Raw genomic sequence first — 17424 nt, 5'->3', positions numbered from 1 at the left:
TGTCCCAGGAGTGTCTTCTGTCATATTGTCTTGGCATTTCTTAAAATTTATTTTTATGTCAGAGGCTGCGCAGTGGGTCCTAATCCAGTGGTGTGGCTGAGCTATATGCATTATTACATATTGTACAAATAAAAATGTGTCAGACTGAAAATTGTAAAAAAATTCCCTTTAAAAAAGGGAATAATGTACTGCACTGATTGGCAAAATATTAAGCATCACCCTGTTTAATTATAGCCCATTTGGATTTATAATTTAACTTAACTGGAATTCTTTTATGATCAATCTTACTGTGATGCATACAACATAAATTGGGCTTCTATTTTTAGCCAAACACTGCCATCCAGTGGCCAGGGCCTGCTTTTCTACATGAAACAGGTAACAGTGTGTGTGTGCGTGTATAACTCACATAACCCCTACTCTGTAGTGGGGACACAAAGCTGACAGCCACAGTGTGGGGATCGTTGTTTTAAATCAATGTGTCTTATTAACATAAATCAGTGCATATGTTAGTTAACACATTTCTCTTCATCCTGCTGCATGAAGCTGAACGGACTCACACCCACAGATCTCTGGGGATTCCTGGGTTTAACCTATGACCTCCATTAGGGCATGAAAATGGTCTTTAGGGGGGAAACTCAGGCTCAACTCAGGAAGTGAAAGCAGGTGTGAGCTGCTGGTGTTAGTGACATTCGATCCTTTTACAGACAATTTGTTCTAAACTTCAATGTCAAAAGTTTGTTCTTATTTTCACCACATTGGAGCCACTGTGGGTCTTATAAAGAGAAGGTAAACAGCTGCATGTGAAATGCATGTAAAATTTTCCTTTTAAATATCTTCAATAATAAGCGTAAAACACTGATCTTGTCTGCACACATACAAGCAGAGCACCATTTAACAAGAGAGCTTTAATAACAGTTCCCTTTTTTATACCGTACGTGACAGCAGGATTTACAATGACATGTGCAAATCACTTGGCGTAAGGCTCAGACCTCTTGATGCATGTCCATGTGTACAAATAGCACTACAGGTCAGAGAGCAAATAAACATCTCTTTTAAAAATGCTTCTCAAAACAACTCAATTATGAGAATTGCTCTGTGGCAAGTGAATTCATATGAAAACATTTTTCATAATCTATTAAACAGGAACTAAAAAAACACCCATTTAACTGAGAGACATAAAAATTACATCAAGTACCAGTTAAAAAAAATTACTTTGTTTACATATTTTTTTATGTTTTAAATCCAGCAGCAAGTGAAAATTAAAATCCCAATGAACATTTCTGTTTACATACAGCAGTTAAATTTTAATTTCAGGGGATCCATCGACTGTTCATCTATGATATGGCACTAATTTAACACACAAAGAAAGTTCAAGTTCCTTTTTCAAAAATATAAAGGTATGTTTGGGTTTTGGGGAGTGAACATTGATATTGAATAAAAACAATAAAACATTTTAAATTTAAAAAGTCCCTTTGAATCCCGTATTTGAATATAAAAAGCTCTTCTCAGACATTGGCTTCTTTTGATTAAAATAGTTCTAACATTTCAGGGTGGATGCTTGTTTGCTGTCTTACAGAATATAAGATGTACAGTACATATCTTGGTATGAAGACTGAAAATGTCTTTCTGCCAACCAAAAACAAACGATAACGTAGGCAGTGTTACAGTTTCCTCCTGTTTTCAGTTTTTGTGCTACGCTAAACCAACTGTCTCATGCTCCTAGAGTAAATACATAAGTGACATGCAAGAAAGCAAAAAAAAAACATTTCCCCAAAATGTTGAACTATTTCTTTAAAATTCTTTACGTGTTGTGAGGTCAGTTAAAATCTGAGCTGTGAACAAAAAAAATATGTAAAAGTGACTGACACTGTTCATGAAGGGTGCTTTGACAGACAGTCCCCTACATACTTTAGCTGTCATCACCGGCCTGCACTCTGCCGTCATTCAGCAGTCTCTCTCTTTCTCCTGCGCTGCTCTCCTCGTCCATGCCTACCATCCCAGCGCAGCACGGTATCCTGGCCAGCAGAGGCCGGTGCAGTCCATTATAAAGGGCTGTGCCCAGCAACAGCACCAAGAAACCTAGAACCTGCAGTCCATGAAATTTCTCCCAACCCAGCGCCAGGCTCACCACCCAGATGACCAGCGTGCGCAGGCTGTCCAGCACCATGCGGGTGGTGGCACTGATCTCTTTGGTGACACTGATCCCAGCGAAGTTAAAGAATGCGATGCTGACCGTGTTTCCCAGCAGAGCCAGCAGGATGAGAGGCTGATGTCCGATCTGACAAAAGGCTTCCAGTGCATCCTCCAGGACCTGCCGAGGGTTGTTACTGAAGTTGCCAACATGGATGAAGTACATGGGGATGAGCAGCAGTGACAGGATGAAGAAACCAAAGAAACCTGGAAACAGAAAAATACAGTTTCCAATCTGTTCGACTTATGGCACCTTCAAATGAAGATTTCATGTCCCCACAAACAGTACAAACATGATATAAAAGACCTGAATAAGATCTATTCCTCAACTTAATACATTACTTATCTGATTATTACCTGACTAGATAAATTAGTCAAGATATCCTCTGGGTCACTGTTATTCAGGTGTTCCAATCACTTGCATGGCCACAGCAGTATAAAATCAAGCAGCTTGGAATGCAGATTGCTTCTCAGGAGCTCAGTGAATTCCAGTGTGGTACTCTGATGCCACCTGTGCAACAAGTCTAGTCAATTTCCTCAATACTAAAAGTTCCAAAGTTAACTGTCAGTGGTATAAGTGGAGGTGATTGGGAACAACAGCAACTCAGCCACAAAGTGGCAGGCCACGTAAAATGACAGTCAATCACTACACAACTCTATAGCACTGGAGACGTGTTCTCTGGAGTCAATCTGATGGTCTGAAGACTGGGTTTGGCGGTTGCCAGAGGAAGCTTGGCTTCTTAGTTCCAGTGATAGAAACTCTGAATACTTCACCAAGAGATTTTGGACCATTCCCTTGCTGCAGCTATGCAGTAAGTGACGCCAGCAGACTGAGCAAACTGATAAGGAAGGCTGACTCTGTCACTGGCTGCAGACAGGAGACTTTTAAAGCAGTGGTGGAGAGGAGGACACTAAACAAACTGTTATCATAGATAACCCAGATCACCCTCTCCTCTCTGTACTGGACAGACAACGGAGTGTCTTTTCCAAAAGAGTCAGAGAGCTTCGTTGTCATAAGGGCTGTTACATAAGACTGTATAACACTTCTTCTCCATGTCATAGATAACTCTGGTCTTGAGTCCACTTCCTGCATTTGTTCCTCTTTAAAATCTGCCATGCACTGATCAACTTTAATTGCAGGGTTAATATTTTAAGAATATTTGAACACCCTACATGGAGTTTCTGTGTGACTCTTATCTGTTGTTGTTGTTTTCCAGCAGTTGAACTTTGTCTTAGGATTGACTTCTTTTAACACTGATAGTTCAGGATATTGCCTTTTGCGACATTTTCGAAAATGTTAATCCAACCTTTTGTTGCTGTGGTTGCAAAACCTCATGGAAAAATTGCTTTACCTTCAGTTCCCACAGCCCGAAGAGGATGGACGTCATGTTTATAGACAAATTTTTCCTCCAGGACCATCTGCACTGAAACAATAATCTGAGCCATGACGATGAGAAGGTCTCCTGCAGGTTAGAAGGACATGTTGTAGTTTAGCTGTATACACAACCAGAAAAAATCCTATAAACATCTTACCTGTAATGACTTCACTCAGTTTGTGTGTGTCATCTCTGTTCCCAGTGACAAAGTCCGCAAGGCCCACAATCACCAGGCCCAGGATGGTGATGACAATACCGAGCCACTGACTGGATGCCAGGCGACGCCCCAGGAAAGCCACTGACAGCAGCCCGGTGAAGATGATGACAGCCCCACGAAGCATCTGGAAGCTAGAGGCGCTCGTCATGCTGAGTGCTTAAACAAAAAAGACAGTTCAATCATATGACCCATCAATAGTTTTGTGTACATTTACGACACAAAATGTGTGGTTACTTACCAACATACATGATGGAGGTGGCTGTCATGTCACACATGGCAGGAGGGAGGAAGAGGAGAGGGTTGAAGCTCTGTCCCGGGTTCATCCTGGGTTCTGGGCTTCGTCTGTCATGGCAAAGCAGCAAGTAAAAGACTGCAAGACAGCTGAACTCACCCAGAAACATCCCCACTGCCTGGAGACAGACAGAGAGAGAGAGAGTGGAGTGTAACTGACTGACTGTGGGTGGAAAAGTTTAAACCCTGTCAAGTGCATCAATCTATTTTCAGTCATAATAAAATTTCATTAAATCAGATTTTTTTAAAGATCCTAATTCTGATTATATTGCAGAATTCTGACATAACAACAGTTAATTAATCAGTCAATGAATGCTTGCAGGGTATTTTTGTACCTGTACAAATGGGTGTGAGAAAGGACGTGAAGTGTCGTCATGACAACCCTTCGCTGAGAACAAGTCAGCCCATCTGTTGGAAAGAAAAAAAAACACCTTGTTACAAATTACAGATATTTTAAACAATCGCAGTGTCAGACCTGTAGGACGGTGTGCAGCAAACTGTCATTTATTCTGGATTCTTTCTACCATTAAAATAACATTTATTCAAACACCTGTGACATTAAGGACAGAGCAGTTTAATAAAACACTGCACATTCACATTGAAAGAACTGATGATGTTGCTTTTAGATAGCAGTCTTTAGGAGACCTTTGACCTTTTATAGTGAGAGGAAGCATGACTGACATGTGAGTGCCCTGTCAGTCTTAAACAGTGATAACACAGCACTTCCTCCAAACGTCTGAGCTGGTCAATACACGGCAGAAACAAGAGTGACTGATATTCAGATCTCCTATGATCTTTCAGTCAAGCTTTAAATGAAATATCTTCATGGTGTAGAGCTCAATGAAAGATGGAAGTTGCACCAAAACTATCATTCTGTGAGCTGTAACTGATCCGAGCTGTAGGGCTTTAAGAGCGGTGAGGCAGTGACAGACCCGGTGTCAGGTGACTGCAGTGAAACTTTACCTGTTAGTAACTGTGTTCCTCTTGGAGCAACATGACACAGCACGTTTTGTCTGACACATTAGTGCAACAGACTGCATCACATAAGGTTTGATCAGCAGACAAAACCCACAAAGGGACAGAGGAGACTGTGCCATGCAGCAGAAAGCTGACCTGGCAGATTATTGGAGAACTTAAAAAAGCTGAATTCATTGTTTCGCTACAATGACAAATCTTTTCCTATTGTAACAAGGGAGGACTTTTATGTAATCAATGTAATTACAAAACTTTCAGGTAAACAGTTTTATATATCTATACAGTCCACAACAGGTATAATGGGCCCATAAAGCAGTATTGCATTGTAGCTGCTAAACTAAGTGGATCATGTTATATTTGCAGATTGTAATAGACGATTTGTTTCAATGAGGGTGTCCCAAGGTTCAATATAACACTCAGTAAAGGGCCTATTTGTGATGCGAAGGTTCCTACCATTCAAAATACACCAAAAAATCGCAAAACAATAAGAACCAAGACAATGTTTGGCTGGCCTGTAAGCTCCAACACTGTGGTGTGGAAAGACGCGGTGTTTAATGATGTTGTAATGACTAGACAATAGCTAACACAATGGCCAGGTTTAATGCCAGCTACAGTCTTTGTTTCTGACCTGTAAACACATCACCTAACCTCTGACTGAACACAAGGGTGTGTGCAGTGCGCGACGTCCGTGTTTGTTGTATCTCATTAGCAGCTGTTTCCTAAGGTTAATCGTGTCAATAGCATTTGTAATGTGTGGTACATTAGCTTCTTAAAACCCAGAGAAACCGAGCTTTCTATATCAGCGTGATAGGTGTGTTTTAATAAACAACTGGGTAAGCTAGTAAGCTATTAGCTAACGTTAGCTACAAACACATACCGTGGGTCAGCTACCTTTACATTATGCGTTAATACATTACTAATAAACGCTGTATCCCAAAGGACCATAAGAATGACATCATCATTCACATCACATCACTCACAGAGTTAAATTCCGTTCACCTATTGTGTTAAAAGCTGGTCGTAGCGGGCTGTTTTCTGATCTTAAATCACTGTACAGCATAAAGTAACTTTCAGATAACGCAGAAGAAAACATGATTAAATCTACTCACTTGGCGGATAACGTGTTGATGGATCCAGTTGTGAGCATAAGTCCCGCAAGGAACAGCTGGTATTTAGTCCAAGCCATGCCGGGTTTGTGGAGGGGACAAACAATCCAGGAAACGACGACCACCGAGTCGTGTTTTCTTTTAAGGTACCCTGCCCTGGCTGTTTATTCTCTGCTGGAGCGTCTCTGTCTGAGAACGTCACATGACCAGTCAGCTGACCCGTGACGACACACGAGATGATTTCAAGTTCAGTTCGGACATGACGCGACGAAACAAACACGAAGTGAAACTATGACTGAAACGGAGCGAAACTCTTTTAATTAATTCTATTAGCTTCCTTTGATTTAGTAAAAAAGCGAATAAATACCTATTTTATTCTATTTAGTCATGCTGCTGATGGAATCTCATTTAATCAATGTTACTTCCAAATTACATTTTTTGTGTGGCAGACCTCCAAAATACGATTTTACAAAGAGACCTTAAAGGCGACCTGGTATTCCTCTGCGCGGACAGCAGGTGGAGTCAAAGACCAAACAATAAAAGTTCATATCGGAATGTGGAACCAGAGTAGAGTGGGCCTTACATTGCCTAAAAATAGGACATGCATTCCACTTTCCTGTTGTCCCTTATTAGGTCAGTCTGTTGCTTTTTGGAACATTATTATGAACGGTCAAATTTCAAAATTGGTGGGAGGATTAAGCACTGGCCTAATCAAGACACAAGTTTAAAACGTTAAAACGGATTATCTTTTCTGAAATGCTTTAACTACCTCTAATCTTCTGTTGTATGTCTTACAGTGAAACCAGCCAAAATGCAGGATGTCACACTTTTCTTTGATACAATCATGTCTTCAGCTCTTCTCCTTGTTTCACTCCTCTGGTGTTAAAGGGTGCTAAACTAAAATTCTTGGTGACTTCCCAGACAGCTGATGAGAACAAGGAGTCATGGCTGAGTGACTCCCTTTGAAGTGCCTCATCTCTCTCCCCCTCTCTATGAAAACTGCAGGAAAGCCTTATGACTCCTTCCACTTAACATTTACATACCCATCGTAACTCTGCCTAAGTGCTGTCATTATTTAAAAAAAAGGGTCCAGTTCTGGGAATTTGCTTCTAACAACATAAGGGAAGCACAAATTCTGATAACACCATAATATGTTAGACACAAGTATTGTGAATGATGTTTAAAGTTTGCAGGCTTCATGTGATCATCTGTTGAGTAGATTAATGAGTTCAAATGATAGCAGCTAGAGAAAAAACATACACAAACAAAATGTAGACATGTGGGGACTAATTTTATTTATTCACTTACTTTACTCAGAAACCTCTTTTGTGAGGGAGTATGGGTCAAAAAAAGCACAATGGCATGGCCTGAGGTGAATGATTACAGTGAGTGATTTACAATAAAATGTAAAAATGAATCTCTCATGTCTGTTTATAAGGATGTCCCTATTGTTTATGCAGGTATAAGCCCACCTGCAATCATATAAATAAGTGTGTGCACAGTTTCCTTGCTGGGGTGTCCCTGTGAAAATAGCAAAGAAGCTTGCTGCAGACTAGTTATTTTTTGTTTGTTGTAGTTCTTTTGGGAGTGATTGCCAATCATCCTGCTGTTTGTGTGCAAATGAGAACCTCTTGATCTGCACACAAATGTTTGAGTGGCTTTATGATCACACACACTGACTTAAATATGTTACGTATGTATTTTCTACACTTCCATGAAGAGTAACAACATCACCGGCAGCCATGCACAACATAAACGTGTTTAGGAGCATTAACATTGCATGCTAGAAACATTGATTGACAGGCTGTCCTCCTGTTCTCCTCCGTGAGGCTCGACCCACAGGAGGGAAAGGTGGCGACACAGCCGAGGGTCCTAAAATATCACATGACCGGGTCAAACGGGCTGTGGCCATCCACTTTCCTGCACTGAGCACAGAATTATTCATGACCACTGCTCACCTGTGCGTACATGGACATCGGAGGTGACTCTGTGCTGTTGTATAACAGCATCTGCTCTGTGCTGGGCACAAAGATCACCTTCTGTCAGATGTAATCAATAATGTCATTCACTGAGAGGCTTTGCAAACAACTTTTGCTGTAATTAGATTGACTTTAATTACTCGGGACTGTTGTCTTCACTGTTTGCTTCTTCATAGAGTGTGCATTGAAGCTGCAGTGTAGACAACAGAAAAACTTCTCTATTATGCATTTATACATGTTGATGTCTGTAAAGTCCAGGACAGGCTCATGACAGCTGCTGGATGTAGAACGGTCCAAGTTTCTGGGTCATTTAACCATAGCAGCAGACATACTCAGCCTCCCATTTTCTCATACTTGGCTGATGAACCAACCCTTTCTGCTTGCATTTGTACCACATCAAAGCATACATGCATACATGTATTTGGCGTGAATCTGATGCTCTTATGTAATACAATTATTCACCCCTTAGGCACTTGACCGCTATTGGCCTTTGGAGAACATGCCAGCCATCACTGGGAGTCATCAAAAGCAGGTTTAGCAGCTATTTCCAACACAGATCTGTAATTTCCCAAAAGTCCTTTCACTGCCTGGGCCTGCAGTTTATTTGAGCTAGAAAGGACATCAGCTGGAGGCCATCACAGCCTGTGGAAAGACGCCTAGGGTTAGGGCTTGTGGTAGTACGGCCTAAATCATGAAAAGGTCAGACCTCCTCATCTCTTTCACTGATCAAAACATACACGTCACATTATCACTACACTGATCTGAAAGTAAGTTTTGTTATTGACATTTATGAGCATTGGTTGGGTGATATATGTAGGCTTTCCACTGTGTCCGGACATGATGTATAAATAATACCTGACTTTAAATGACATTCTCTGTGCTGAGGGTGTAGTGTTGCTTTTGACATTGGTGGGACCTAAGATTCCAATGAAATTTAACCCTTCCTGCACCCAATGAAAATCTTTTTTTTGAGGGGATCTACTACACCCTTGCTCTGTGCAGTAACAACACATTGTAAGCATTCAGTGTGTTGTTTTGAAGCTGTTTGACCAACATTAACTTGCAATGGCATGTCAATAGAAACTTGTGGCCTGAAATGATGCTTGAAACACTAAAAATGACTGAAGAAGTTGTTCTGATATTCATGACATACATTGGTGATACCAGGCTGAAAACAATAACTATTGTTATAATTACTTGTAGTAGTATTGACCCTTAAGAGTTTATACTTTTTGATTCTGAACAGGCTGATCCTGTAAGAAATGCTGCAGCTGACTCCTCACTCTAATGGTATGCAATAGTGAAAGGTTCTGAAAGGTTTTCTGTTTCCTGTTTTATTTTGTAGCTCCATGTGTCTCGTCTCCCCCTTCTCGTGCACATGAGCAGATTTCAAGCTGTGGGAAGGCACAGGAGATTAAAAACTGCTGACATTTTTTTGTTCACTATTATCAGTACACAGGGAAACTAATGCTGCATTGAAGTGTAAATTCACAGTTTTTTAATTATCTTACGACTAATCCTATGACTAATATATAGTCATATGACACTCAAGGAAAAAAAACTCCACCAGAGAGACCTGTTCCTGTCTGTTCCTGTTGAAAGACTGTCTCTGTACTACTGTCAGTGTTTATACATACATTCACTGTGCTAAAATAGAACAAACCAACAGGTACTGTGAATGTAGAAGCAACACAAAACCTCCAGGCAGGGCTTTAAATATCAAGTCAGATTAGAAGTGCAAATCTGCAGAGAAAGTATGAATGGAAAGCTTGTCTTTTTAGGAAGTTAAACGATTGAGACATTAGTCAGCATGATTCTACGACAGAGAAAGTGAGGTCAGGAACACGTCCATATTTGGCAACAGAAGCTTGCAGACAGATTCTTTTTATCACTATAATTTGCTTGACAGTAAATCTGCCTCAGATTAAACTTGGTGGCTTTCACTAACCAGGCCTGGTTGCATTTTATGGAAGAGTAATGATAGACAACATATTTTATTTACTCTAACAACATCAAACTAACCAACCAGAAAGCGTGCTCGTATGAACATCACTGCAGGAGAGCCAAAAACATTAATAAAATCTTGCATATTTGCATGTTATTTGCAGGCTTTGACATTTTAGAGCTCATATTGTTACTGATGGCTTTGCAAAATGTTAATACAACGCATTGTACATTTTAAAACACAGCGCAGACACATCTGACCCACGACACGCTGTCTTCCCCATCCACTCTTCTCCTCTCTAACTATGATCTACTGTATCAGCAACACGCACAGGACAGTTGTCGTGATTGTGCATCAGCTGCCGAGGGCTGTTGCTTGTTATGCAATCACTCTACAGTGGTGCTAGCTGCTGCAACTGGTGCCCTCATAAGTCCCACAATGACTTAGATAATAAAAGTGCCTTTACAACAATTAAGTCTCAGAAATAGAAAATGTACACTATTCTTAAGAAGAAAAGAAATTCCACCTCTTGGAGGTCAAAACACAAGAGATGTATAGCATTATTTTTAGTATAGTACCAATAGTATTAGTTTAAATATAGTGTTAAAACAGTCCTGTGATTGGCTGGCCACATGTCCAGGGTGTACACTGCCCTTCTCCCTTTGACAGCTGGGATAGCCCCTTGCGACCCTGCACAGGATGTAGCAGGTTAAGGCGATGGATGGATGGATAATATCATAACTGAGTTAGTATATAATGAGCTGCATCTATGAATCATTATATGTGATTGATTCTCTTAAGAGTCTCTGATGCATGATTACAGGAAGTTCAAATGAAAAATGCAGCAGCTAAAATGACTGACTCTGTTTATGGTTACATAATGAAGCCTTCATATTATCAGTGTACTGTATGATTATTGGTAATTATAAGTACATCATCACCCCCCTTTTCCAGAATCACTTTCTGTCATATTTCTTGTTGCTGATCCTGAGCAGTGTGTATGGATTTCACCGTCACTTCAGCTCATATCTCTGTCGATTACCTAACGGTCGAGGAGCTTGGCGACGTGGCTGGCTTGCACAGTGTACGGAGGGCCTGGCAAATTTTTTTTCTGCAGATCTTCTTGGAGGACACCTAATCACAAGTGACACAGGAGCAGTACTGCAAATTTGATGTTAATCCAGGCTGAAGTCAGAAACATTTCCAAGGCTCTCAGCAGTTCTTTCTAGATAAAAGGCCACAACTGAAATTCACGCCATGGAGGCTGTAATATGATACCTATCTCAAACATTTACACACACACACCTTAGGCTTAAGGAGGGAGTAAAAACCAAACAATATCACTGAGTACATCCAAATACTGTAGCTTTGAAATCAAGCACTGAGCAGCTTGTTTATGTCTTGGCACGTTTTGAATGTCAGGTTTTGTTTTGCACTCGTAGAATGTGTTACTGTGAGGTGTTAAGGCTTCATCCGGCTTCTTGTCTGTTTTCTCAACTAAATCTATTTCTACTCTCACTGCAAATATTTGCACATAGCACGCACATACACACACACACACACACACAAACTATTTTTTTTGTCTGTCAAAGCAGACTTGAAGTTCCAAGGTTGACATCTGACAGAGACTCCCTGCAGCTTTGCCTACTGCTGCAGAAGAGGGTGTTGCTTTTTTCAGCTTTGATTGCAATGTATTGTGACAACGGAAAAGAAAAGGAAGGAAAAGGTAAGAAGAACATACGCCTGATTGTAAATTCGAGATGGAACTTCACATCGGTAATCTTAACTCCTACACACTGACTTGTGTAAGTTCAAAGCAGCATGGAGGCTAGGCGTGCACCAGAAAAAAGTGAAAATAATGTGTCATCAGGTGAATCTTTTCATCACTATGATCACAGCTGGAGATGATAAACTACTTTACTGAAAATCACTTAAACCAAAACTGCAGATTTGATCCTTTTCCTGTTCAGAACAATGACACCTGCAAGACAATATACAGGCACAATGTGAAAATGAAATGAATCTCCTAAAAAGACATTTTAATAAACACATTTTGAGCTCTGGACAATTGACTGTATTACCTATGTGGACGTGGGTCTTCCATCTCCTCTGACTCTTCATGTTTTTTTTTTGATGTTCCATGTCTGTAATTCTGTCCTTTGATTGTCCCTCTGCAGATCAGCTTTATCAGATCAACCTGGCACACCTCCCCATTAGTCACATGTTAGTTGTGTCATCACACAGACCCACTGATTATCCAACACCAGATACTTAAATCAGAACATCTCATGTGACTCCACATGTAGGCCTGTGCTCTATTTTCCCCTCCACTCTTCGCCATGTTTGTCCTGTTGAGGATGTCTCACTTAGCCAAGACAGCAGCAGCAGCAGCAGCTGCAGCACATTTGAGAAACAACACAGTTTAGTATAAATAAAAGATTACTGAACAAGGACAAACCAGAGCAAAGGGCAGAGAGGAGGAGGAGAGAGAGAGAGAGAGAGAGGCTGTTCTTTATCTGCTAAGGCGAAAAATAAAAATAAATGCAGATACCAATAGATTTGATAAATTGTAACTAGATGGCAAGCATTTAAATATCCTTTCACTTTTCCAGTAAATAACTCTATGTTTTTTTTCAGATGTTCATGATCTTCAGAGGATGTATCTTAATCGCCATGGTGATCCACTAACATCTCCACCAGTGCCAGGGATGAGATTTTTATTTTATTCAGTGAGATAAGAGAGATAATATCAAAATGTCTGTCAGGCAGTCATGGTTCCCAGAGGATGAATTAACCAAATACATACATGCAAAGATAATGCCATTGCCTTCAGCCTTACAAGTGTCACTAATTAGCAAATGCTGGCATGCAAACCTGCAACACCGAGCTGAGCTCAAAGCCTCCTCGCCTTCATGTGGTTTTGTAAGAGAAATACTATTATATTGTAGTGTAGACTCCATAGGGATACTGGAAGTCACAGTACACCCAGCTTTGTGTTTTCATCAGTGAAATCTGAAACATTGCCCTCAGCCTGGTTCTCTGTGCTGTAGCAAGTCCTCCTGCATGTTCTCGTCTCAGCTGATGACATCAACTGATCAGAAGAATGAATCTCAGCAGGTGCCAACAGCATGTCTGGGCACAAAGCTGGGCTCGTGTCTGAGGCCATGCAAGCAGAATGATTACAGGGAAGATGCTGAGGTTGGGGGTTGGAATGAAAGGGGGGGGGGGGGGGTGACTGTACCAGAGTCAGCAGCAGCAGCAGTGCCAGAGGTCGCAGTTATGTAACAGCACTAATGTCAGACCTTCACATAAGATGAGACCCTTGCCAGCATCCATGTTAACGGATGCCATTTTCTCTTTGCATCGATTCAGACAATCACAATTACTGATATGAAAGCCAGTCGCTTCACACCGGCACGTCCAGATGGAGCAGGGTCAAAGTGTTCTGACTGGAGAGGAAAAGTTTCTTCTGAATGTGGACTATTGTATTCTATCTATCGCTTTGTCTGGGATTGATTTTGAATCTCAAACATGCAGATTCCTCCCACCATGAGCTGAATGAAGGAAGGTGCAAAATGTGAGGAAGTCAGAGATGTCAAATTGTTGCTGCCGCTGCCGTTACGTTAAGTGTTCCATCATTTCATATCCTGACTGAGACAGAAGAGGTCCAGGTGTCCTTCATCTTCAGTCTGTATGAAGTCTTCAAGTGTTTGAATGAGAAGAGAAAATTCCCCACTCACACCAGACGTGTATTCATCTTATAAAATAAAAAAACTCATTCCTGACATCCTGAATTGTTACATAATAATATTAGTTATAAGTTGAACTAAATACACTTTAAATTCAAAGACAGTCAAGTGACAAGGATATCTGGTTAAGGAGTGTCAGGCTACATCTTTCTGTTCTTCACTCAGCTATACTGGTCTTTGTTCTTTGAAAAATCCAATCAGCAGCAGAGACAGGAGCAACAGCATAATTACAGTGTCTTTGACAACACTGCTTAGCATTAATAGCAGCCACATCAAACTCTTACAGCTTATAATGATTTCAGCAATGCCACTTAAGTGTGTGCTGTCAGTGATCAGTATAACTGCATTACCTAATAGAAACACAGCATCTGTGTGTATAATTCATCTTTTCTTAAAGATTGTGATATTTCATTTTAAACAAAATACCTATTCTCTTTCTTTTACAGTTACGTGTTAGAGTAAGATGCTTACATAAAGACTAGGAACAGGCGCCTGCCTCAGATGTGATGACTTGTCATCACTCCATGTGGCGTGTGGAGAGATCACCTGATTGTTCCCATGATGGCTGACTTCTTGATGAATTAGTTCTTGAGTGACAAGTGCAACATTTGAGTGTTTTCTTAGCTGTCAGTCTCAAGACAGTGCTGATTGACTAAGGGGGAAAAAACAATGTTGACATGTCAGCTAGTATTGCACAACATCTTTGTGCTGTCTGTAGAAGAAAAAAAGACATTTCTTCCATGTGGTTAAGAGCAGAGAGCGGAGCAGGCCGTTAATGGCATTCTCTGCTTGTGAGATAAAGGTCCTGGCACATGGGCATAATTTAGCTTCCTCTGCAATGCAATGAGACAGAGGTGTGAGAGGAACTGAACACTGGACGTTCAGAGGAGGCTCCCGAGAGATTAGAAACCCATCACCGACTAAACAACCCCAGTCGTCCTCTCTGCTTTCATTTATTCCAGTGAATATGCTCTGCTGCTCCTGAAAAGGACTCACCCAGAGATTATTCTGAGGAATAATGAACATTTATTCAACAAGTTGCCAATCTCATAAGACAATAGAGTGGCAGGTAAAGCACAAAGAAAGAAGTGGTGAACATGTGCACATGTTGTACAACAAAACATGGCCACAAATTTAAATTCGTATTTTTTCTCTAAATATTACCCCCACAATTAACCCTATGTCATGTGGATAATCATCATATTTTTAGCCACACTTAGGATTTTTTTTTCTTTAAGTGTTATATTAGAGTGTCTTTTCCTGCCAGCTGTTAATGTAGAAACACTCAAATCAATACCTTGATTTGGCAGCATGCTGATTACTTGACACTCTTTGACAAGATGAAGTGAAAATTATTCTTTCCAGCCCTCTCTCTAATATACAAGGAAACACATTGAGTCTGCACTGATTTGGTCTGAAGTGGCCTTGCATATTATTTTTCCACATCAGTCACTGCTAAGAATCTTTGTTTTATCAGATGGGAGGAGAAGCCTTACATAAGAAAACAGGCAGATTTGTCAGTGTCTAGTGTTTGTACCAGTTATAAAAACTGTTTAATGTAAGCATCACTTCCGATTGAATTTTTCCTCGCTTCATGTTGTAATGTTTGACCATCCGAGCATGAAGAACTGCAGCCTGTCAGATGTCATTTGTGTCCTTAAACTCATAGATCCATGGATTTCCTCACTAGTCTGTTCTGTTGATGTGAAATCTATGATGATCAGTATATCTATTGGTCATCTGCATAACAGTGGCCAGCGAGTTTCACAATATTGCTATATGTGTAAAAGCCAATTGATGACTTTTTGTGTAAGTGTAGGACCCAGATGTCTTTACTTTATGATCTCATGTTTGAATTTGTGTGGCTTCTGGGTTTTTGTTCTGGCTGTACGTGTAATATTTATTCACATTGCTCTGCTGCGGTGAAGTGCATTTTTAATGGATGGTGATGTATTGTGCAGCTAGAGAGCAGTGCGGTGCTTGTGATGGCGTAACAGAAAGTGTAGTTAACAACTGTGTGAAGCACTGTTTGAAAGCTGATGAGAGGAATATATGTTTTAAACTTTAATATGTCATCTTTGCTCTGTAGTAGATCGAGTTAATGCATAATCTGGATTGTTGCTGTGGATCAAAATAAAAAACTGTTCTGGGACATGCATGGCTTTGTTATCACTCAAGTAGGACACGCGTCAGAAGATCCCCATCTACACTAACTCTAAGTCTGGTTAAAAAATGGCCACTACACTATAGATAGAGACAACAGAAGAGGATCAGAAATGTTTCCCTGAGGAACTCTGGATAGATACATCAGAGTGGCCTTAAAATACTCAACATACCCTTTTTTCTCCCTGAACATAAAACACCTGACATGGTAACCTGGGATGATCAAGAAAAACCTCTGGGTTTTACACACCAACAGGAACAGGATGGACTCTTTCATTCCTGTAAACAGTCCACCTTGTAACAGCCTCAAATCACAGTGGGTGTTTACATCAGTATTGCTACATGTATAATTGTGTTTCTTGTGTATAAGCCAGATAAAATTCCTGGAACTCTAAAGACTTCTGCTTCTGTTTGGTCACATGTGCTTGTATGTCCATGTCGATCACCTCAGCATGACAGGTGATGTGAAGAAAAAGATGAAGTGTAGAGGAACGCCGTGTCAAAAATCAGCAGAGCTGAGTGTGTTGCTGCAGGTCAGAACCTGCAGAGTAAAGGATGATGTACGACTGCAGGACCTCGGCCGATCACCTCAGCACTTTCTCAGTGGAAGTGGAGCGGAAGAGTTCATGGTTTGCAGCTATAAAGGTGCGAGTGTGACAGTTATGTAATAAATATCATAACAGGGGTGAACAAACTCAGTCACCTCATCCTAACTTTGGTTATGTAATATGTCATCAAGGCCTGGCTGAGAAGCTAAGCATGATGGAAGCATAATGACAGTCATGTGTAAATCCAATAGTTTTATAGTCACTATATTAGGTCACATGGCGCTGTAGCTGTGTGCTTCATGCAATGAGATGGATCGCTGCTTTATAAAATGACACAATGAAAAACATATGCACAACAAAGAGAGGTGGAAGAAAATATCCAGCAAGAAAAAGAGATGTTTTTTCCTGATATGAGATTGCTCAAGAATGTTTCATGACAACCGCAGTTTGTTCAGTGATTAAGATGAAAATTTGATAAAGCAGAGCTGCAATGCAGGATTTCTAATCTGTAGCATTGAAATGAAAATTGTTCTTTGGCTTTATGAAAAGGGTTGGTGTTACATTGTTCTGTTAGAAAATGGCTTGAACACCAATTTTCAGCTGAATGAATGAATGCATCTCATTTACTATTAATTTGTGGAAGGTTCAAAGGAAGAAGATTGCCCATTTTGCTTGTAATCTATACCACACTGAATATTGGATTCATGCTGAATAACAAAAATGTTTGAGAGGTCATCGCCATCTTGTGCCATTGAAAACACAAACAAAGTTCAGTTGGTGAAAGCCTCAGGTAAACCAAAGCACACCCAGTCTCTGTGGAAAGGAGACACTTTATATTACATATATTTATATTATATTATATTGGGGATGGTGGGGGAGCGTGCA

At 40.5% G+C, this 17424-nt stretch overlaps 1 protein-coding gene across 1 annotated transcript; it reads right to left on the bottom strand.

Moving 5' to 3' along the window:
• Positions 1-861: 861 nt before the first annotated feature.
• slc35f6 (solute carrier family 35 member F6) lies at positions 862-6364 on the bottom strand. The gene is made up of 6 exons (XM_028398169.1): positions 6159-6364; positions 4410-4482; positions 4022-4193; positions 3724-3939; positions 3543-3653; positions 862-2397 (listed from the first exon to the last, which is right to left on the bottom strand). The coding sequence occupies exons 1-6, from the start codon at positions 6233-6235 to the stop codon at positions 1910-1912; spliced, it is 1137 nt and encodes a 378-aa protein (XP_028253970.1). The 5' UTR covers positions 6236-6364; the 3' UTR covers positions 862-1909.
• Positions 6365-17424: the final 11060 nt, after the last annotated feature.

Source organism: Parambassis ranga, chromosome 24 (genome assembly GCF_900634625.1).
Source record: "Parambassis ranga chromosome 24, fParRan2.1, whole genome shotgun sequence".
Lineage (NCBI taxonomy): Eukaryota > Metazoa > Chordata > Actinopteri > Ambassidae > Parambassis > Parambassis ranga.
Note: the sequence above shows the minus strand (reverse complement) of the source record. Positions and strands in the feature narration are given on the sequence as shown.